General features: G+C 41.1%; 1 protein-coding gene across 1 annotated transcript; it reads right to left on the bottom strand.

The window, feature by feature from the left end:
- Positions 1-1,314: 1,314 nt before the first annotated feature.
- smg5 (SMG5 nonsense mediated mRNA decay factor) lies at positions 1,315-23,082 on the bottom strand. Its single transcript, XM_061049907.1, has 22 exons — positions 22,658-23,082; positions 21,202-21,300; positions 19,357-19,480; positions 18,288-18,444; positions 16,325-16,414; positions 15,834-15,923; positions 13,734-13,812; positions 13,515-13,640; positions 12,682-12,750; positions 12,185-12,411; positions 11,237-11,374; positions 9,907-10,818; positions 8,874-9,043; positions 8,715-8,790; positions 7,397-7,572; positions 5,683-5,841; positions 5,406-5,465; positions 4,947-5,106; positions 3,912-4,002; positions 3,700-3,774; positions 3,475-3,613; positions 1,315-2,747 (listed from the first exon to the last, which is right to left on the bottom strand). The coding sequence occupies exons 1-22, from the start codon at positions 22,720-22,722 to the stop codon at positions 2,664-2,666; spliced, it is 3,366 nt and encodes a 1,121-aa protein (XP_060905890.1). The 5' UTR covers positions 22,723-23,082; the 3' UTR covers positions 1,315-2,663.
- Positions 23,083-23,684: the final 602 nt, after the last annotated feature.

Here is a 23,684-nt window from a genome sequence, read left to right as displayed (position 1 = left end):
ACCTCAGGTCGGCAGGGAGTTTGTTCCAGAGAGAAGGACCACAGTAACTAAAGCCACCCTTTCTGGACTTTGATTAAATTCTGGGTACGGCTAAAAGACCTCCAACCTCGGGTTGTAGTCTGTGAGCAGGTCAGAAGTGTACTCAGGAGCTGAACCATTGAGAGCTTTATGGACTAATAAAAGGTTTTTAACAGTGAGGAGCCAATGGGGTGTTTTGAGGACCACAGTGATGTGTTCACATTTTCTAGTAAGAGGCAGGAGTCTGAACTTGGAATAAGCTGAAGTGTTCCCACAGGTTGTTTGGATAGCCTGGCTTCAGAGGCACTGCTTGTCAACAGGCAAGGCAGGCAACTGCTCTGGACCTCGGGCAAGTAGGAGGGGGGGGGGGGGGACTCAAACCACAGCAGGGGCTCAAAGTGTGCACATTTTAGCAATGACGGTCAGAAACAGCACTCCCTCTCCATGCCCTGCTAAACATCACATGCATATAGTTTGTCCATGAAATTGAAGGAAAATAAAGACAAATTATCTGTGTTGGAGTGAAAAAAAGAAAGAGGAAAGAAGACAGACAAGAAAGCAACAAGACACTGGCAGACATAATGGTGATGAACGCTGGCTGGAGGGGCCCCCGCAGACTCTAGAATCACCACTGCCCGGCTTCCAGAGCATTGCAGTGATCTAACCTGGTTGAGATGAATGCTAATTTCTTGATAATGACAACTAAAGGTGTATTTTCATCTTGCATTAACCTCCTGAAATACTCTTTATGATTCACCTGTAATGAATCATTTGTATCAGTAGATCACCCTGGTTGTTGCTCTTGATCTAGTGTCTTGTGAGTATCTTTATGTGCAGGGAGCCAGTTTTAAAAACAGGAAATAGGATGTTATGAATGTGTTGTGTAAAGCCCCTGTGAGGAACTCTCATTTGGTGATCATATTCATTGTTAAGACAAATGGGATAGAGGGAGATGGGATGATATGCAGGAAGGATTTCTCCTTTGTGTTCCTGTTGTCCACACTTCCTTGCCGCTGAGGTGGCGGTCGGAGCAGGTCGTGCATGAATGAGGACGGCGGTGGTAGTGGGGACGACACAGTCCGATGGTGGAGGCTGGGGGTCAGGGACGTCGGGTGGTAGTGGGGCCATTATCACCTCGCCCCTGCTCCTGGGCTTTGGATGACTTCACCTTTTTAAGTTTTCATTTCAATGTTTTTAATTTTGTTCTGTTTAAGCAGCACAACGTAGAGGCATCCTTTTTTTTTCTTCACATTGGCGGACACAAAGAATGACAACAGCTCAGGGAGAAACTAGTGATCATCTTATACGAGTTTCTTTTTATTGTTCAATGCATGGCCACACACATATACTGGTTTTCTTTTGCACTGTGCATGATGGGACAGTCACTATGGAGATGAAGTGTAGATGGGATACATTTTAGGAGTTTACAGGGGTCCAAACACAACCCACATTCCTCTGGGAGAGACAGCCTGCCCCCCTCCCCCTCCCCCCTCTCTTCTGAGCCTCACCGATCACTAGCTACAACATGAGGCTAATCAGCTGCTACCTCCCTCCTCCATCTAACACGACACGTTAAATAAATTCTGGATTACATGTTTTTTAACTTTCAGAACTGAAAGACTTGTTTACTTGTTTAGTGGATAAAGACACAACAACAACCCTTTCCCTTAAACATTCCTGCATATTTCATTCAGTTTCAGCTTACAGAAAGCAAAATAAACATTTGGGTACAAAAATAAAATTCAAATTAAAACCTTTAACAGGGAAACACCTGTCGAGTGTTTTATCTTTTTTTCTTTTCTCATACAGAGATAGCACAATACTTAAGTCACTGGTCACAAAAAGTACACCGCAAATAGAGAAAACCAAATGAAATAAAAAAAAAAATTAAAAAGCCACAGAGGAAAGAAACCGGTCCGGGAGAGGAGTACATTTGTCCTCCTCAAACCTTCCTGGAGGTTTACGAGCTGCTGTGAGACGCCTGCTTTGATTTGTAAGGCGGGAAGTCTCGGGTGTCAGGTTAACAGAGAGTGTTTTCTCTGTCTCTAAGTTGTCGTCATACACCCTCGACCTTTTGACACGCAGCCCTATATGACCCGTCTTAACCCTGTTTCTCAAATACAGACTGAAGGGAGAGGGGAGGAGGGAACAGAAACCACAGCTCTAAATATCTATATGGATTCTTCTGAGCATGAATGTGTTTATGTCGGTGTGCTGTTTCTCTCTCGACACATAGGTACTCGTTTGCTAACATATACAGTGTATTCCTGGTTAGGTAGTGAACCAGGGGCACTTAAAACTTGTGTGGAGCCTTCCCCCACCGTTTTCCTCACTCCGACCACTAGAGGTCACTCTATATGTTTAGAATTGGGAGTGGGAGGTGGGGACATCTGCTGTTTCTTATAGCGCCGTTTTCCGCCCGTGTTTCTCTTTTCCTTTTTTTTTTCACTCCACTGTTATATCTTTTTCCACCCCTCTAAGCTTTTAACTCCTTCCTCCGATTCAGCTTTCTTTTGAGTTGTTTTTTTTATGCCTTTGGAGATGCAGATACACACAGAGCAAAAGAGTGGGAGAGAGAAAGAGGGAGCGAGTGTTGTGATCGATCAGCTGTTTGCAGCGCCGACTGCTGCCCCCTCTTTGACCCTTCAGCCGATCTCCTTCCACTGCCGGTAGAACGCCACGATGTTCTTCAGCTCCATGCCCGCCGAGCCCACCGCCTGGATCGCCGTCTGACAGGACAGAGAAGAAACATAAGACTCAAATAAATAAAGAACAAGGATTTAAAAAATCTGTCCTCAATTTATACCCTGTGCTTCTACATATATATTGTTTTTAGATTAGAGATCCTGTAGGAAGATGCAGAATCTAAATGTCGGTGATTTAATTTGTGTGTCTCAAGGTTTCTGGTTTCCATTTGTAGATTGAGTAGTATTCCGCAGTTTTAAAGGGCTTCATCTGTTGAGAGCTAAACAGTTTATGCGGAGAGCAAAATGGAAGGGGAACACTTTTAGCTGAAACGCAATCCCAGTCGCCTCTCACCTTAGGACGAGTTAGCTTTTAAATCATGTCTGTATGCAGCAAACAATCTACTGTTAGGAATTGTTTCTCATACAGACCTCTCTCTCATGTTTCCAGTCATAAGTTATTTTCATATTCTTCACAGCGGGAGATTTTCCCAATCTGACGGAACGGCGGTGGTCTCGTATGACGTAAAAAAATGGATTCTTGTAGTAATATTAACCATGACAAAATGTGTGTTTGTTAAAGAGCAGTGGGAAACATAAACCAGTGAAGACGACGACGTAGTAAACATAGACAAGAACCTGAAATTCATTCTTTTTTAAAACTTGTCAGCTAAATATCAACCTCCTGATTGTTTATTGTTTTATAATCTAACAAACCAAAGTGATGGTTTGTTCTTTGTTGACAGTAAATAGGATCCGTGCAGGTTCTGACCTTCATGGCTGCAGACTGAGTGCAAAGCTCTTCCACTTGATGGCCGGTGAGAATGGTCACCATGCCGGCCGTGTCTTCATCTCCGTTGCTTTGGGAGACGGTCAGCTGGCGGCAACTGTCCACCATCTTGTATAAATGCCTAAAACATTTTGTAAGAGTCAGACTAATTGAATCATTTAGACAGGAAACAAACAGATCTTATTGTAGAAGGGGAAGAAATCTTACCAGGCTTCGATGTCTTGACGCTTCAGTTTATCTCGTTCAAAACTTCGACCTGATTCCTTCTGGCAGCGTATGTACCTACAGGAGGATGTAAGAAAGTCAACGTTTAGTTTGATGGAAGAGGAGTTAGTTTTGTGTTGAAAATGTCAAATAAGACATGGACACTACTTCCTTTTCTAAAAAGAAAGCAATGAACAGTTCATACAAACACCCACCTGTTGCCTTTACGGAATTCAGACTCCAGGAAGCGAATGCCGTCCCTCGCACCAGCGTTTTCCTTTTTCAACCGGTCAAGTCCATCGATCACTACAACACAGAGTAAGTCCACATTAATACCCGAGAAAACGATCACATCGGGGGTACAGACTGACTCAGATTGACTAAACCTGAATCAGAGTTCAACTGAAGTTCGACGTATGATTGTGTAATAGTCGCGGTGGAATGTCCGCTCTCACTGTACGACCTGATTGTCGGGTAAACCTGAGCGCTCACACTGTACGAGTCAAATCTGTACGAAGCGTTCACAAGTTTCACTGGAAACTGATGGAGGTTTTTTTTTTCAGATGTCTCATATGCATGTGCGGCTACAAACATCCTAAGAAACACTCACACACACAAGAGAGGGGTGGGGGGGGAGACAGATTAAACAGGCATGCCTCCTGTTGCCATGGTGATTTTAGATGATTTCTGTCAGTTTAAGCAGGTAAAGAAATCAGGGGGGAAAAGTCCCGGAGCCTGGGAATCGGCTCATGGCTCTGCTCTCACTGTGCGAATGAGTGCAGCCGGACGACCAAAATATCAAACATGCCAGAAAATCATCCGACCGGTCGGAAGCAGCTGATCAGGCTGTTATCGACCGTTGTGCCGCAGTGTGCACTGCACAACTGATGCCAGGCGATTGGGCTGAAATGTGGACCCACTTCAAAAGAGTCGTACGACCCAAACATCGGGTCTAAATCGTCCTGAAATCACACAGTGGACGCCCGACTTTAGTGAAGAGAGGATATTGAGGCTAAAAGGAAGTTTGTCTTTAAAGGAAGCATACATCCAGTTACATGTTTAAGGAAGCATAAACTGGTTTGTGAGTAGTCTATTAAATGACTTTTTGTAAAAAAAAAAGAAAACTGCCAGTCTAATATTCCAAGGTAAAGTGTTTCCAAGGTAAACTGCTTAAATACAACCGAGGCTGAAAACAACAAATATTGATGTTTTTTATTTTCTTGTTAAAAAGATGAAGGCTTTGCACTGACCCGTCCGTGGGATGATGATGATGAAGCAGCCGCTGCCCGCCAGTTGTCTGATGAGGTTCAGATGCTGACAGAGAGCAGCTGTGTCTGGCACCAGGTAGGGAGACATGGACGACTGGGCCTTGGGCTGCTGAAGGCTGCCCTCTAGCTGCGACACCTCCAACTGCAAGGAACAAACCGGAAAATAGAGACACAAGAAAATGATGTGAGGGTTAAAAAAAGAATTCACAGAAATAAAATAAAACCTCTTTTTTTTTTTTTTTACAGAATCACAATCTGATGATTTTAGTAAGCTTTCATCCATACTGGTTCATTTTAATGTCACCTAAACCTAGAATGTATTCTTCTCTACCAAACATCCATCATTTCTAACTATTTCCAAAAACAAACTTGAAACATTTTCTCTCTCTTTAAAACAAGGAGCTGTCTGAGCTCAATATGGGAAAAAATCATATTCTTAACCTGTAGTCGGAGCTGGGCCATATCCCTCATTAAGCGATTTCGTCGAGCCTCTTCTTCGGCCTGGACAAAAGATGAAGATGAGGACAAAAAAAAGTCATCATCAGAAGAGATCACATGATCAAAAACCTTTGGTTGCACATCATTAGATAAATATTCTTCCCTTCTGCACATTTCAGTGAGTCAGCAGTTACACAACTACACACAGTCTTAACGAGACTTCACTGGATCCAGACCCCCCTGGTGGTTTTCGTCCGGTCATTGTTCAGATGTCACTCACCATTCGGAACTGGGCCTTGGCCTGCTGCACCAGATTGTCCTGTTCAGACTGGCTGATGCTGGTGAAGATGCCCGCCTCCGGGTTGAAGTGCAGCACGTTGCCCTGGAGATTTGTAAGGAAATGGCCAAAGCTGCGGATGCAACACACTCGCACCACACACTGAAGGAGAGAGGAGGAAGAAAATCATGTTAATGCTTTCATATTTGTGTGTGAGTAAGTTTTTAGCTCCAACAAGTAGCCAAGGGAAAATAAATCTGAATATGTCTTAGTGTCTAAAACTGTCTGTTAAAGTTGAGTTGAGCTAAAAACAGAAGGAGGTTTAAAGCTGCTTTAAATGATTTTTCTACATGAAAAAAGCCAATGACTTAAAGTAAGGTGAAAGTTGAAGCACATATGGATGATCCTGAGAGCTATCAATCAATTCAGCAGTTTTCATCTCTTAAAAAAAACAAACGTTTAAGCCTCTTTCAAGTTATTGTTTTGATTTTACATCTCAAGCTTTGTTGTTTTGTTTCTATACGCTTGCTTCTTTATTCAGTTGAGTCAAATCCTATCAGTGAAAAAGCTTTGATAAACCTAGTGCATGCTGCCTGCCCAATAAACACATAAAAAATGAACATGAAGTTGAAGTTGGGGATTAGAAGAATCTTAATCCTTAAAAGGTCAGAATAATGACAAAAATAATACTCTGGTTGTTACTCTTTAGCCACTTATTAACTACAACAACTTTATATTTGTTATATTGTTGGGCCTCTGGCCTGTGGAGGACAACTGAAGAGAGACAGAAAATATTATGAGGAGAGAGTCTGGGGTGACATGCAGCAAGGGCCGAAGTTGGATCCCGAACCCATTTCCGCTGCGACGAGGACTTTTAGCCTCTGTACATGGGGCGTGAAACATAACCACTAGGCTATTGACGCCCCAGGAAAACAACTATCTAAGATATGTTAACTTTCAACATGATGTTTCAAACGTAACGTTTAATGAAAGAGAAAGAGAGACCCTCCCTTAACCCACGCTGAGTAGTTCACATTATCACACTGCAGATGGTGAAGTATTTTTTGATTAGTCAGCAAAAGAAAAAAACATAAATCTTAGAGGAAGAGTTGGTTTCATAAAAATACTTTTTATGATCAACTCATCTGGAAAGAGTTTATTTGATTTATCCAATAATTGCTGAGTTGAAGTTAAAAACAGGATGGGTACAGACAGATCTGCAGGTGGTGTCAAGCTGCAGAAACATGTTTTAAACCTGCCGGTTCTTTACAATGGTCAAGGACGGTAATCACAATTCCTAACAGCCGAAGGTGGTTACATCAAATAGCTTGTTATGTCAGAGGAAAAGCCTGACATCCAAAATATATAGTTCACTTTCACATTAGACAAACGTGAAAGTGAAGAAACAGCTGGCAGTTTGTTCTCTGTTGAGCCAATAATCATTTCAAACACTCATCATCATTATCACCACAGTCTAAGTGTTTCAGGCTTGTTTCATTAAATCTGCTTTAAGGCCTTTATAATCTTGGCACTAGTCGACTTCCAGGATGGTGAAGATAAACAAACTGTTATCTTTGCTAACTTATTCAAAATTGTTGTGGTTCTGCGAAAGTTTGCCTATCAGAGTTTTGTCTTACCAACACTGAAAAGCTATTAAGCTGTATCCTGCCTGTTTGTTGTGAGTATGTGTGTGAGTTGTAGGTGTGTGTGTGTGTACCTCCTGTAAGGGGCTGAGCGAGGGGTTGCGTCGGCTGAAATCGAGGCGGCGATGAGCTACGCTGAGAGCAGGCAGGTGTCGCAGAGCCAAATCCTCGGGCAGCAGAAGACTTTGGACCAAACCGGGATGCTCACATTCATTAATGAGCTCTGTCACTTCTGTGTTTAGACCGAGCTCTGCAGAACAGAAACAGATAAATACATGAACGGGCAGTAGACAAAGTCGTAACCGTGTAAAGAAATCACACGGAGACAAATATCCAGGGAGAAAGCGGAGCATCAGCACTGTTTGTGAAAGAGGACATACTATCCCACTTCTCCACCTTTTCAAACAGTCCCCTGTGGTCTAAATGAAACATCTGTGCTGTGCTTTGGTCAAAATATAACATGAATCAAGCAGCAGAGGAGGTTTGTGACCCTGTATAAACCAGCTCTCTCAGAACGCTCTGTTTTGGTGTGTGTGTCTCTTTAAATGCAATGAGCTCGCCCCCAGTTTTCCCGTAGACATCACTCCTCTGTAGCGAGAATAAAAATAGCAGACCTGCTCAAAAGTTTGCTCTAGTCTGGGGGTGGAGTCCATGGGTGGAGATACCAGGGGAGGGGAGGGGATTTTTTTTAAGAGAATCCCACTGTGACAGAGAGCATGGGTCGGTAGTTACTCAGGTTCTTAATATGTCTCCTTTAAATTAAAGTGCAGGGACAAAATCAGAGCATGCAGCTGTGAACAGAATTCAGATATAAAAGATAAGATTACATCAAACATGAGAGAACTAATGACAAAAAATACATGTTGGCAAACATACTTTAACATAACTACTCTCATATTTCTTTCAGATGCTGTTTTGCAAAAGCTGGTAAATAAAAACTAGATTTTGCGCCAAGGAGTCGCATTACGGATTGATGTCCCACTTTGCATCTGGATGCTGAACATGAAGTTCTAACCAGCATGTTGTTGAGTCCAGCTGGGCATAAAGACGGGAAATGGAGAGAAACAGCTAATCTGGCTCTGGGTCCCAGATTTAAAAAATCCGCCAATCAGTATTAAAAGTTCAGAACGGGGCTGGGTGATGTATCGAGTTTTTAAGATATATCAATATATTTTCAGACAAGGAATAAGGTTCAATAAAAGGTAAAGTAAAAATTACGCTCAGAGCATTTGAGACTAGTTCTCCTTTATATTAATGGTTTAGTTCTGTCTCCACATCGGGCATTCTTGGACCCAATGGGGATAAAAAACGAGACACTGCTGCGCCGTCCTGTGACGACTGAGCGATACTCGGGTATAAATATCTCTGCACTGCAGTCTATCAGAAACTCACCAGCCTCGAGCATCTTGCTGCCATCTGGAAGCAGGTTGAGCAGCACGGACAGTCGGTTCCACAAGCTTTGAGAGCTCTGCAGAGAGAGAACAGTTTGGTTACTAAAGACCTCTAAATGTTAATGTAACAAAGACTTATGCAGGACTATGTTCGCCTCACCTGTGCACACATGAGGATAATGTCGGTGTTTGTCCTAAGCCAATCAATAAAGACCTTCACCACCTGGATCAAGCCCTGATTGGTCAGGATCTCCAGCTTCTCTAAGAGGGTTTTCTCACTGTGGACTGACGGAGTACTGTGTTGGCTACCTTCAGAATCAGAGTCCAGGTCTAGAGGAGGAGAAAAATAAAAGAAGGCAAGACACGATTGATTTTAACAAAGTAAAACTGACTTCTTTACAAATCCAATTTAAAAGAAACAGTTGAACAAGAAAACCTCCCGAAGAAGTGACCTGAAACAGCTTATATTGTTTTGCTTTCTATATAATCTTAATCCTATCATTTCTAATTTTACACATTCTAAATATTGTTTCAATAAATATAAGGCTTGATGCTAGCCTTTCAGATTCAGCCCGGCTCTCATGGCTCGTAGGGAGTCAAACCTCTCAAAACTTCAGGTTTAGATTTCCTTTTAAGGAAATGTAAGCTGTTGTCCCAATGTATATATTTAGCCATGAGCCTGGAGAGTCTTAAATCACAGATCCTACACACACGCTTTGATGTAACCGAGGGGCGTCCAGAACCGCTGTGTGGAGGTGGATTAAAATAGCTTACTTCTCTGATCTAAACAAACAAGATCAATCAGGACCAGAATCTAAAGTTAGAAGGAGGACATACTGGCTGCTGCATTGTTGTCAGAGAAGCCATCTTTAATGTCTGATCATATAGTAAGGTCATTTTAGGAACTGATTCAGTAGATATCTTACAGATTGTTTCTTTAATATAATGTAAAAAATCTATTTGTTAAACACTGACAAAAGACGCATTCCCACCCCAACTAAACACTTGTATGAAACAAAATCGATATCTCCATACTCTGTTGGTTTTGTCCACATGTGAAAACATGAAATTTGAATTAAACTGAAAATAAACTTTTCTGCCTGAGTGTCAACTTCTAGTTCTTAAAAATTTTCCATCATCACAAACCGTGGAAGAGGGACACAAAAAAGGTTGACTGGATGCGACATAGTTACCATTTTCATTTGTTCCATTGGCGGTTCCAGGGTTCATATCGCACAATGAATCCCCAGGTGGAGGAGGTGTCTCTTGGGAGGGGGGAGCAGACGAGTCAATAGGGGTGGGAACACCAGAGGGAGACGTAGCTTGAGGCTTCAGGAGCATGTTGCTGAAGGTCGGCGCCAGTCTGAAACAACGCTTGGACTGGAAGAGCTGGGAGGACATGGCCTGGAGGTTGCTGCTGATGCTAGAGTCTCCGGGCAGGAGGGGCCCGTTAGTGGTCGGAGGCGTATCACCGTCTCTGTCCCCTCCTTCTTCCTTGGGTTGCTCTTCGTCTTCCTCTTCCTCCTGGTGCTCCTTTGTCTGATTCTCTGTGTTTTCTGAGTTTTCGGCGTCCTCCATGTCTTCCAGGTCGGATCGAGACTCCTGGCTGTTCATGTCTGAGTCGGTCTCTACATCAAACGCCGTTCCTCCTTCCTCCTCTTCCTCTGACCCACTCCCCCAGCTGCCCTCCTCAGCCAGGGGGTCTCTTTTAGTCCCCTTCCTGATGGTTGGAGGATTGGGGGGTGTTCCAGCCATGTTGCCACCTGTTGAATCAGTGTGGCCCCTCCTCTCTTCATCCTCGTCTTCATCTTCTTCGCTCTCAAAGCCTTCGCTCAGGTCGCTTTCGTCATCTCCTCGGGTGTCCTTGCGGGCACAGCGGCGCCGGCGGAGTCTAGAGAGGCGGGTGTACTTCTTCTTCTGTCTCTGCTTGTCCTCTTCAATCTTTCGCTGTTCTTCCACACTGCTTTGCTTTTTGGCACCGACTCTTTCACAGCCATCTTCGTCCTTCTCATCCTCATCTTCTTGCTCCAGGGAGCCGTTCTGCAGAGGCTTCTCTTCAGATCGATCTGCTGATGGAGCCGCCGGATCCATCGTCTCCAAGTCATCTAGACAAGAGAGGAACATTTTAATTAGATTTATGCTTTCATTAAAGCTGCTTTAAAACTGCATATATCACATTACAACATCATTTTGTTTCAGACAGGTCGTTAATGAAAGAGCTTATCAATAAATATTCAAAACTCTGAATTGTTATTGACTTGTCAATTCATCAAAAAGCTTCGTAGTTCTCCCCAAAGACTGTCCTTTAAACCACAAAGAGCTTTTTCAACTTTAATCTTAGAGGATGTTGCTGATGAGGATAAACTGAGGTTGCTGCATTGATCCATGTGTCAGTGACCGGCTGAGAAATTTCCTCTTTTGTGCTGACTTATCAGGAATTTCTCTTTTAAGTGTTGAACTAACTTGCAGTAAGCATTTATTTCCCTCTCTCCTCATACAGAGATGGAGGGTGTCCTCTCTCACCTGCAGCGTCTGTGTGAAGTGGAGGCACCTGGCTCTCCGCTTCCTCCAGTTCAGCCTGCAGTCGGATGTTGACATGGTTCACCAGATGGGAGAACAACGCCAGAGTGAAAGCGATGGATGCACTGTACTGCTTTGATCCTGAAAACACAATTACAACAGTTAGTTAGAAGACCAAAGAAATCATTAAAAAAATGTGTAATGTGTGCAAAAGTTTCTTAATCATATCATTCCCTATAGCACGTCATATGATGATCCTGATAAACTCATAAATGGGTCAGTGTGAGCTTGTTGCACAAATATTTGTTATGTTAAAGACTTGTTATATCGCTCTGATCATACAACATTTCAGTCTAACCGACTTTCATCAGGTAGGTCTGTTAGACTGAAGTGTTGTACGATCTAATAAATATGTCAGCATAGAGCGAGCCAGTGTGCAGGAGCCTGTCTCAGTTCCTTTAAGTTTTACCCTCCTCTGACGCACCTGTCATACATTCAGGTGTATAGAGATTTTAAAACTTTTTTTAAACTGAGAAATGTCATTCCACGTACATTTCCTGTTTGATTCTTTTAACGATAACTTCAAGGGAACCTCAACGACAATGATCATCTCTGAAATACTGACATTGCTCTGGTTAGTCTAGAATAACGTTTCAATAAACATGTTTGTCTTGGGAGTATTATTCTCAAATGTTATATTTATGTTTTGAAAACTTTTAAACTTAACAATTGCCAAAAAAGGGAACTTGCAACAGATTGAAAAGTAAATGAAAATAGCTAAAGTGAACGGTAAACATGATGGGAAATGTTTGATGTGACAGGGTGCGTATTACTTTTGACTTGTCATAGAAGCTGTTTGGGAGTTTAAGGCCATTTAAGGACAGAATGTAATTGTCTTTATATCCTGTACAGCAACAATCAAAATAAAGTTGAGATCAAACAAACACTGACCTCCCCTCTTCAGGCTGTGCACCACCATCAGACATGTCACCACCATTTTGAAGACGAGCGTGTCGGGCAACACCGGACATGCGCTTTCGGTGTGCTGCGGCTCCTCCTCCTCCTCGCTGGGGGGGTGGTGAGCAGCACCTTGCGGGGGCGGCGGCAGGTAGAACAGCACCAGGTTGAAATCCTCCAGCACCGACTGGCAGAGTGACGTCAGCTCTGTCTCCATTAAACTACGAGCAGACAAACATGCTTATTTCTACAGTCTCCATTATTACGAACAGGAAACACTTTGCCAGTAATTTCTGTTCTATCTGCTGTATTCAAACTTCACATCATTAATTATTTGATTAAGATATCACTAGTGCAGGCAAGAGGTCCAAAACCAAACATGCCAATAAAAAGTCAAAGATTAAGATACAGTAAAGCCAAAGGTTTATTTCAAACAGTAGAAGAACATGCTTGATGCTAGCCGGGAGATGAGTGACTGTTTGAGCACTTACCTGTTCTTGGGTTGCAGCAGGCTCTGAAGGTACATGAAGCTCACCAGGAGACGCTTAATGTCTTTTGATCTGCAGAGAAAAGTCATGGTTAAATGACTGATGATGATAAATTAATTGTGCAAATATACCATCAAACATTACTGGCATGAATGCATCTTAACATGCAAACCCAATCAGAACTTCTAAAGCTGATCATAATGGATAAGAAGAAGAAACAGAAACCCATCTGGGTTTTTGGTGCTGGTATTGATCATACCAGCACCAAAAACCCAGATGGGTTTCTGTTTCTACACAACACTTCTTTATTTGTGTCCAAAGTAGTCTTGTACTCCTTCTGATTTTTGGTACTTTTGTTGCTGCAACTTTCTAATTTCCCCCACAGGGATCATCCGTTATCTAAAACCGTCTGCAGACAGATGCTGCTTCATCCCACCACTTCCTTCCAGAGTTCCTTTGTGATTCTAACGGAGGGCAAGCTAGTTGGTAATTGTGTGATTAAAGATAAGATTATAGTTTAAAATTACCCTGGGAAGGCCAGCACAAAGAAGGCAACTTATTGTGTTTAGATTAACCAGGCGGCAAGCAAGGAAAAGAAAGAACAACAATTATTATCCCACTGCCGTCCAGAGAGGGTTCATATCCTAACGAGGCCTCAGAGGAACTTGTGGAGAGCATGTTGGTATGAGAGAATGAATTTAAACTGCTTTTGCCTAAAATTTAAGGTCATACACTGTAAGAACTCGTACCGGGACTGATCTGGATTACCCTGGAATCCAATTTATTATCATGTGTGTCCAGTCCAAGGTGTACAGACTCCCCTAAACCTTCCTCACCTTTGTCGTGATGGAGACAACTTCTTCATTTCCTGCTTCTTCACTTGATGGTACATCTTAGCAGCTTTGTCAAACAGGCGCTTCAGGTTGCCGTAGGCCCCTTCAAAGGGGGCTTCTGATTGAATGCTGGAACAGATGAAATATCTGTTTAGACTCTGCACGTATTAACCAGTGGTTCAATACTTAAAACTCAAACAGGTTTGTGTATGAACTCCTCACCAGCGTAGGTAGTAGTAGGTTGCTTCAACATTGTAGAACTTGCTCCCTGCCAGTGTGCCCAGTTGGTTAAAAGGCATTCCTGTAGAGACATTGATGAAGATATTTGTGAATAACAGGTACATTTTTCATTTTAAGACTGCTTAACCATGACAGGGGCTGTGTCCGAAATCTCTCCCTATTCAGTGCACTATATATATACATATATATATATATATATATATATATGTGAGCGAGCCTAGTATGTTGCTTACTGCTGCAGCGCTCACAGGAAAGAGGAAACTGCAAAGTTGAATTTTCTTATCACCGGAGTACTTGATATGTACTCCAAAATATGTTGCAGCCAGAAACTCAGGCGGACGCTGAAAGGTAGTTTCACTTGTCTTCACTTTAACTGAACTCCTGCATGTCACTGTTTCTCACTCACAGACTCCACCTTGTGGTGTACATTATGCAGCGCATTTAATTAATAACATGTCAACATCAACTGCTTGAATAATGTTGCAGTTCAGAAAAATACATTAACATTAGCAACTTTGAAGATGAATTCAAAAAGATTATAAACTAAAGAATTTCAAAATGACAAGTACAACAAAAATTTGTTTGTGGGGTCCCCGATAACCAAACAATAAACATCAATGTTCTCAATTGACCTGTCACACTCTCCCCCACTTTAAAAATGGCGTCCCGACATTTTCATTATACCTCTTAGCCTAAAACCTTTCTGGGCAGTTTTTTTTTTATATAACAAACAGGATGACATTATGCCCTTGCAGTGGCAATAAGCTTTAGTTTTGTATTCATTTGCTTTGATTACATTGTTTAAGTTGAGAAGTACATTTACAATAAAAGTGCGCTATACACTACTTTTGAATTCATTATTGGATTTTGCGTATAACAATGCGATTAATCGTGATTAATCACAGGAACTCATGCGATTAACGCAATTAAAACTTTTAATTGTTGCCCAGCCCTAATATATATATATATATATGTATAGTGAATAGACCATGTTGTAGTGCTTATCTTATTAAGTCCACTCATTGTATCCCACAATGCATTGTGAAAAGTAGTGTACTACCGATGGTCACTATCCAATATATACCATCATGCATTGCAGTTCAAAGATTTTTATGAGCAGAGAGAGGCGTTCCACTCGACTGCTCCCAGACGAACGACCAGCGTGAAAAACAGAAAGACAATATTCATATTTAGAGTAATGTAACTGAATCTAATCTATGATCTGTTCAGATAAAGAGTAAAAGATCATCAGCGTTAGTAACGGTAGTTTGTCCTAATGTTGATCACAGACACGAGACCAGAGTCTGTAAACACAAATAAATTAGTTTTGGTATGTTTAATTATTTATTCAAAATTCAGTATATTTAATGAATGTATTTGTTTGAACTGTTTTTTTGAAAATAAACTCAGTATGATAAAGGTTATCACTGAAATTCATGCAGTTATTTACAGTTATTATTAATCCTCGGCCGGAGTTAAGCTGCACGTTTGAGCTGCGTGATTACAATGACGTCACAGTCAGCAGCAGACGAGTGGGCGAGTAGTGTCCAAAGTATTTTTTAATTATGCCAAAGAGTGCGCCATATATGGTAGTCCACTACATATAACTCACTTTATAGTGAGTAGGGAGGAGGGAATGAGCGTTTGATTTTGTGCACAGCCTGAGATGTTTTCTGCTCAATTTATATTTAGTTTGTTGTACTGCTACAAGCCAAGACTTGAGACCACAAAAGAGCTTCAGCAGAGGAGATGTGATGCTCACTTTTTAAAACAACTTTCAACTTCAGTTCACTTTTCACCTTCCACCTATAAGCATATTTAAAGCTCTTAAATAACCCATTATACTTCAATTGTTTCATCTGAATATAGACTAAATGTCGGGATGTGTTTAAAACATGCACATCTATTTTCATATGTAATGAAGCATAAATTAGCCTAAAGGGAACCTATTTTCTTAAACAGTAGTTCCTTGGACTTTAAGTTCTGGGGCATCCTGCTGTTCTTGGAAGGAAACACAAGTTCTTCCTCAGCCAGTGAACAACAAAGGTCTGTATCATGAGATCTTAAATTACAGGCACTTACCGACATGTGGCATGACGGACAGGGCCTGGTGGTAAAACCTTTCTGCCAGCTGCTCAGCCTCCACGCCAGCAAGTTCATTCTGATAACGGGCTGAAAAGTGAACAATCATGAAGTAAATCATTCATGTTCACAACAAGATACAGCTACTTTGCTTTTATAAATAAATGAGTATATCTACAACGACAGATACGTCATAATCCTTTACATAAAAGTCAAAAACAAAAGTATGAAATAAATCTTTTCAATTGTCTGTTTTTGAGAAATACAAACAGAAAACTGTGCAGAAATAATTTAATCTGCTTCTGTATAAAGACGTAAAAACAATGCAAATCCTATCATCTATCTGATTATCAAATAAGTCTTCACCAAGCAAACAGCCTCATGCCAATTACATTCTGTATTTAAGCCAACATTTCCCACGCTGCATTTCTTACACATGCCGTCTCTCACTTGTGCGAGCAACGCTGCATATTCTATAATCATGTTATTACCTAGATCTCCGAGGTAGACCAGACAGCGATGACAGGCCATCTGTGCCCACTCCATCTCCTTGGGGGTGGCTGACACTGGTTTCTTCCGGCCTGAGGGAAACAATTACACAATGCTCTTCTCATTTCAAGCATTTATCTCGTGCACTTCACCCAAAAATAAAAATGTCACAGAAATGAGAGCAAGCTTGAAATCAAGCAAAAGTAGAGTCCAAATGTCAGAACCTTCACTCAGATTGTTTGAAGCGCTGGTTCTCCGTCCCTGAGGTGTTAGTGTCTAAAAGGTTTTATGTTTCAGGAGGCAAAGAAGAATTTTTTTACTGGCTACATCCCTCTATAAGATACATTTTCATTCCCTGCAGAAAGATGGGATCCTTCACCCCATTTCCTCCCTAAGTATAAACCCCAGTGGAGGGTCATCTGAATCTCTACATTTAATCTGTGGAGCATGTTCAATATAATGCCGACAGATAAAACCACACATCTAAAGTTTGTCAGAGGCACAGGATGAATCAGGGATGTTATTGGAGTCACAAAAAAAATGTATGAACTTGTCATCGAGCAATTAAAAATTAAATTAAACACAGGCCTTATGTTAGGCATCATCATCATACATTTTAGTCTGTATTAGGGGGGGAATCATCGGAGGCTCCACGATATATTATTACAATACTTGATTCAGAATTCACAATATTGCCATTGAAACATTTTGCGATAAACTGAGAGTTGGGATACAGTATATTGTGATTCAACTTTCTTCATTGCATGCTATGTCCACAAAATTAAACTAAATCAAGAGCTGTTTCTGATCTCAGTCCATTCATCTCACTTCTGTCTTTTCATTTCTACACAATGGGAGTCTAACCACACACTGACCAACACTGTGATCAAAGTAAAACCCTGTTACAGGCTGCATGCACCTCTCAATCTGAACTGTTAGTGTTTCAGTCTAGTCGAACTTCACTGGACACAAAGATGTATCGACAACTGAACAACTGCGGGAATTTTTAACAATGCAACTTGTTCAAAATGAATAGTGCAACCCCTTCAGCACTTAAAAATTAAAAAGCGCATTTGCTGTTAATATAATAAAAATATAGATACGTGGGGGCCCCTGAATAGTATCGCCACACAAAATATAGCGATATGCTGTATCGATTCCCCCCCACACCTCTAGTATATATGCTCCGAATTGTCCTTATTTCACTTAACAGCTGATTACCCCTCTTTCTTTCAAAAAGTGATTTTAGGTATATCCATGATGATTCACGTGTTATAATCCAGAATTCCGTATTTATCTGGATGATTCCCATCCCTCTTAAAAACAGGCTGCAGAGGTCATAAATAAAAACCTTTCAGGGTGACCCTGCACCTGTCCGTGTGTCCTCGCTGACAATAGCTTTACTTGGCAGTTCTCAACCCATTTGTCTGCTTCGCATCATGCATGGTAACACTGACATCTGATCCCCACTTGTGCACCTGCTGTTATCACACGATTCAAGTGTTAGGAGAGTGTACAAATAATACCTGCAGCAAATGAGGTCTGTGAGTCTGTGCAGTTTTATTATTGAATCAACAAGTTTCAAAACACTCATAATACCTTATATAACAGGATTTACACCCATTTCACAAGAAATGCTTTCGAAGGATGCAGAAGCCATGGTCAGCGGATTAAGGTTAATTTCACCCTTGAATAGAGTGTATTAAAAACAGGACAATACAACAGCATTGAGAAATTATTAGTTTGATTATCACACCAAGGCTTTTTTCTGTGTGACCCTTAAAATGTCTTCAGTGAAAAATGCCCATGAGTGATCAAGATTTTTAAGAGAAATGATCATCTCAGCAGACAGCTGGTGTGCATGTCACAGATACCTCTGACAAACACTCAGCAGGCGTTAGATTCTTAGGAGATTAGATATTGTTTCTGTATCTTTGTCCGTGAGTTTTTTTTTGTTTGGCTTACCAATCAGTGGGTCTGTGACGTGGGTCCAGTCGATGCAGTCCTGCAGCTCCAGCTGGTAGTGTGACTGGATGTAGAGCAGCAGGTGCTGGTAGAAACCAACTCCGGCAATCAGGTGTGTGCGGTAGGCACACTCCAGAGCGCTGCGACTGTGGATGTGCTACCATGGAGGAAAGAGTCAGAAAAAAAAGAGAGAGGAGTGAAATCATCCCTCTTAATAAAGGTATATATTAAGGTGCTGCATGAACATGGATTCAGGCAGTCAGGAGACATCAGACCAGAACAAGAAGCTCGTTTTAATCATCCCGAGATTCTTTTGGACTTTCAAAAGTTTGTTTTGGTCTCATCTGTCTGAGCAATGTGAATACAGATTTTAGGTTTACAGTGAGACTCGAAAACTCACCAATTTAAAGGAAAGGGATACACTGTTATAAGAACACCAGACATAATAAGAAAAAATATATTTGAAGCTAAAATCGTCATTGAAAATACTGATTGGTCTTCCTGTCCTTACATCACACACATGATTCTGTTAACAGTGGTGGAACAAAAATAAACATACCTACATGACAATTTAGCACAAAAAGCAGAAACTGTAAATGCAAAACAGTGGGTGAGAAGTAAAACCCCAGGAAGCAAGATTTAAACTGTCAAACTAATGACCGTCAAGAAGGAACCAGAGCTATGATGAGTCACAGTTGCTCATTTTATGCATTAAATGCAAAGAATCAGTGAAATGCTCAATGAAGCGACTTCTTGACTTACCGGTAAATACTTTTAAAAATTGGCCGGGTAAACTTGAATCATTTAAAGCAACATTTGATGGTCTTCCCTTGTTGGTCCAATAGCCGTAGTGACATTTTCATGGGTTTGATTTCCACTGGGACCACCCATGCATAACATGTGTACACTTTTGGAACTCAATGAGTTACGCTACGAGCCAGTGACCACAAAATACTAAATGTCATTGTAGAGTTGACCTTTGTTAAGGCCAGAATGTCAAGCCTGCTAACAGCAGACAAAGTGCTTGCCAACAGGTTTTTTTCCCCACAGTTGTAGCAGGTTAAGTTACCTTCTTGTTGGTCTTGATAACCTGGATGACCTCATAGTAAACCTTCCTCCAGAGCAGCTCCTCAGCCTTACGGCCGTAATCAACAGGGTGGAGAAACATCAGCTTCACACAGAGCTCCCTCAGCCTGAAAACATAGAAAGCAAAACAGACAAACATGCATGAATTAAGGAAAAGTTGTTGGATAACCAGTTTGACAAGTGGACCAATGAGTCAACCTAGTTTAGCATGAACAAGTGGGAGGCGAACACAAAAATGCACATTATTGATGTGCAATAACCACAATTCAATGGCCTGAAGTTGCAACTCTACTACAACTGAAAATTCTGGTAGTATGGGACAAAGAGAAATCCTTTTTTGCATCAGTGATAACAGTTTTTCTGTCATTCTGTGACTCATAGGGGCTGTGTGAAATGTTTCAGTAGTCAGAGATGTTCACTGGAGTATTGTGAAATCTCAGTCCCCACTTTGTGTGTGCAGCCAAAGGCAAGATTATGTTAATACTGATAGTCAAGTACACAACATATTCTGTCCTCTTTGAGCAGATTCACTGCTTGCCTCTTCCATTCTTCACAGCATAAGAGGATAATATAATACTTAACGATAACATGATGCTAATTTTGAGGTGCTAAATGATCACATTTGCATTTAATTAAAATATATGACTTCAGCTCCTACATATACCATGCCTTCTTGAGAGAACTTTTTATTCGGGAAAGCATCTAAATACCGGAGCTACAAAATTGCATATAACAAAACATCAGTATTTCCCCACTGTGAGAAGCTGGAAACTGCACAGGTTTGATATATTTGGTTAAATAAGATCAAATGAAAGATTCTTCAGACTAATATTCTTACTGATTAAACTACGTGTTCTATACGAGGCCCTGACAACAACAAAGGGCTATGTAGACAATTTTTAAGAACACATGTTGGCTGACAGTCACTGAGCTGGATGAGATACAATCTCCTCCTGTCTGTGTAGACATGCAGTCAAGCCTCTTTCTAACATTTGCATCCAACTTCCTCTTTCTTTTTCTGAGCTTCCGGTTCATTATATCCAGTTTGAAAATAGCAAATGCACTCATATTCACAGGCTGTAAGACTGAGAAAGTTACTTAAGCCCTTTTCACATTTGCACCCTGATAATATCTACAATTCAGGAGGACTGCTACTGAAATTCTCCTGACATTGTTCACATATGCACCTCACAGTGGGAGACTATCCCTGAAAGACAGGGGTGGGGGGGTCTGCTTAGGTAAGACATAACGCAAACAAAGCGATGCAGAAGTAGCAGACAAAGCATTAGAGTCGATGCTATAATGGGAATATTTGCCTTTATGGCAATGCTATGCATACTCCAGCAGAATTACAATGTCAACAAAAGAGCGGATAAGAACATACTGGGGAACATAAAATATAATGAAGATGATTTATCACGTCCACAGAGATCATAGCGGTCACATGCATACAGTCTATACACAGTACAGTGATCCCATGATGTAAATATCACCACCCTCTCCCAGTATAATATCCTGCTGCTTTCTCACATCAGCTCACTCAGACTTTATGTGGAAAAAATGCTAGAAGGCTGGCAGGAGAAACTCCAGATAAAGTCAGATGAGTTCTCCTGCAAATTAGGTTTTTACAAGTGAGAAAGCCCTATCAGTTTAATCATTTTTATCTTGCAAAGAACCCAATTTCTTCTAGATGTATGCCAAGTGTAAACCAGATTTAGACAGACATCAAAAAGTAGATAGCATGTCTGTCAAGAGATACTGTGAGGTGTAGTCAAAGTTACACTCCTGTCTTCTTTCACACACAAACTGCTGATGTAAGTAGACCTACTTGTTGCGAAGGCTGATGTTCTCTGGCTTGAAGACCTCTCTGTAGGATGATTTGGTGCCGATGATGACATCCAGCTTGTGCACAGATTCCACCACAGCCCTGGGTACCGTTTGAAAAAAGCAAGGATTAGAATAATGACAATTTGAAAACTGTGAGCTAAAAAGAAACTATCTACAATTACTTCATCTTCTCAAATTTTAAAGTAAGTCAATTCAGCATGTTTAGAAGATATCCTTTATTATATGACACCTTTTCCAGCTACCAGACCAGCTACAGACTTAGTCCATACTGGGACTGGAGCCGGCAACACTCCAGTTCCCAACCCAAGTCCCCACAGACTGAGCTTCTAAAATTTCACTCTATCAAAAATGGTTTGAACGCATGGACATGATGCCCAAGGTTTCCATCCAGTACTTCAAATGTATGCATGCTCAGTGAGAAAGCGTCGCTTGTTTGCAAAAGAAAATAAAGTATGACGATAGAGTCAGACTTCCTGTGATGTGTTTATTATGTATTTATTATCATATGTGGTGGATTGCGCAGCACTAATTTGCAGTTTTTGTTTGTTGCAATCCATCTTACATTGTATGATGACCCTTTGAGTATGCTTTGTATTAATTTAACAAAAAAATAACAAGTGACATATGGTACTTATGAATTCAACTCGTTCACGACTGTGACATCACTATCTGTTTCATTTCTCTGTAAAACAAGCGGTTATAGAACAGAATAGAATTACTTTATTGATCCCAAACTGGGAAATTGTGGCGTTACAGCAGCAGGTTATCCAACACACAATATGAGTAAAAAAACACAATGTTAGCAAATCTAAACACAATATAATATTAAATATAAGTAAATAAGTACTAAAAATATCAAAATTAAGAATGTGAATATATACAACCAGGATTTAACTAAGCATTACTAGTCTTAAATAGGAAGATTAAATATGAAAGATTAAATGTAAATGTGCAAGAACAGAGTCATAAATGGTAGTAAATTAAATATGAAAGATTAAATGTAAATGTGCAAAAACAGAGTCATAAATGGTAGTAAATTAAACATGAAAGATTAAATGTAAATGTGCAAGAACAGAGTCATAAATGGTAGTAAATTAAATATGAAAGATTAAATGTAAATATATAAATATTATAAATATATTATATACTATATATATATATATATATATATATATTGTAAGAAACACAGCTAGTTAAATCATCATTTGATAAGATATAACAACCCACACTCGGGTTTGTTTTAGCCGATATAACAGTGACTTTAATGTGGAGATTGTGTGTTTCTTTAATGTGGAGATTGTGGGTTTCTCCTGGTCGTGACAGGTCACTGAGTTGAAGATAGCTGTACTCTTCCTGTTAGCGAACACTGATTGGCTAGCACTACAACGTTCGATTAGCCCGTTGGCTAGCAACGCGAAACGGCCTCGCCAACTTACCTGTAAAGCCTCTTTATGAGCAGGACTTTCGCCTCTGGCTCGCTGTCCTGCCCTGGTCCACTCATATTAGCTACAGGACCGGGGTTTGATCACACGCTCCGGCGCCTGGTCACCGCTTCCTTCAGCCGTCCCGACACACAGTTGTCAGGGCTACTCGGGTTTGTTCCCCCGGCAGTGACAACCGTGTTGATAGCCAGCTAGCGCTAGCTCTGTTAGCTTTCCTCCCTCTCCCTCCGAGTCTCTTTCGTTTCTCGTGTCCTTTGGCTGTACCCCCTCTACCCATCCGTTCTGAAAATCGGATTGGAGGGGGGGCCGGTGATTTGTGCTATTCCTGGTCAGCTATAACGCTCTAATATGCTTCTTGTGTTGTTCCCTGTTCCAGCCATTGCTAGGAAGGCGGCCATTATTCCTATCAGGCAGTGACCGCCTGGATATCGCGAGAATACAGAACGTAGTCACACGCTTTAATCAGCAGTTGCCAGGTAGTTATACAGATCCCCCTAAATCAGTTGTTCCGAAACTTTTTTCGATTCCTGAACCCCATTTGACTTCACAAAAAACTCTGGCGACCCCAGACCAGACTCCAAAAGACATTTTTGTCTTTTTGTTCAAATTAATGTGTTTTCAATCGTGTTATAGTTTGTTTTACTGTGTTGCAAATAAACATTCATTTTAGACTACATTTAGGCTTTTTCGTGTATACTCTTGTGGACACAGGAAGAAAGGCAGGGGTGTTCACATTTCTCCACATTGGATGGCAGACAGAGGCTGTGTCCGAAATCACTCCCTATCCACTACATAGTGAATAGGGAGTAGGGAATGAGTGAGTGATTTCGGACACAGCCAGAGACTCTTTTAGTTTCTTGTTTTGGCATTGGCTATGGCCCAGAGTAGCCTGTGTTCAATATGTTTTAATGTACAATGTCTTTTTTATTGCTCAATAAAAGAAACATTTCAGGCAACCCCACATGGGGTCGTGACCCCAAGGTTGGGAAGTACTCTGAAGCCTTCTGGCAAGAACAATTAA

The sequence above is a fragment of the Labrus mixtus genome, chromosome 11 (genome assembly GCF_963584025.1).
Source record: "Labrus mixtus chromosome 11, fLabMix1.1, whole genome shotgun sequence".
NCBI lineage: Eukaryota > Metazoa > Chordata > Actinopteri > Labriformes > Labridae > Labrus > Labrus mixtus.
The sequence above is the reverse complement of the archived record's forward strand: the minus strand, read 5'-3'. Positions and strand labels throughout refer to the sequence as shown.

What these genes read in the sequence shown, in the direction of transcription:
- smg5 (XM_061049907.1), bottom strand. Translation starts at nt 22,722, where the DNA reads ATGAGTGGACCAGGGCAGGACAGCGAGCCAGAGGCGAAAGTCCTGCTC. An exon ending in CTCATAAAGAGGCTTTACAG is followed by an intron (nt 21,301 to 22,657) that starts GTAAGTTGGCGA and finishes AACGGTACCCAG; the next exon opens with GGCTGTGGTGGAATCTGTGC. An exon ending in CAGCAAGATGCTCGAGGCTG is followed by an intron (nt 7,573 to 8,714) that starts GTGAGTTTCTGA and finishes TCTGTTCTGCAG; the next exon opens with AGCTCGGTCTAAACACAGAA.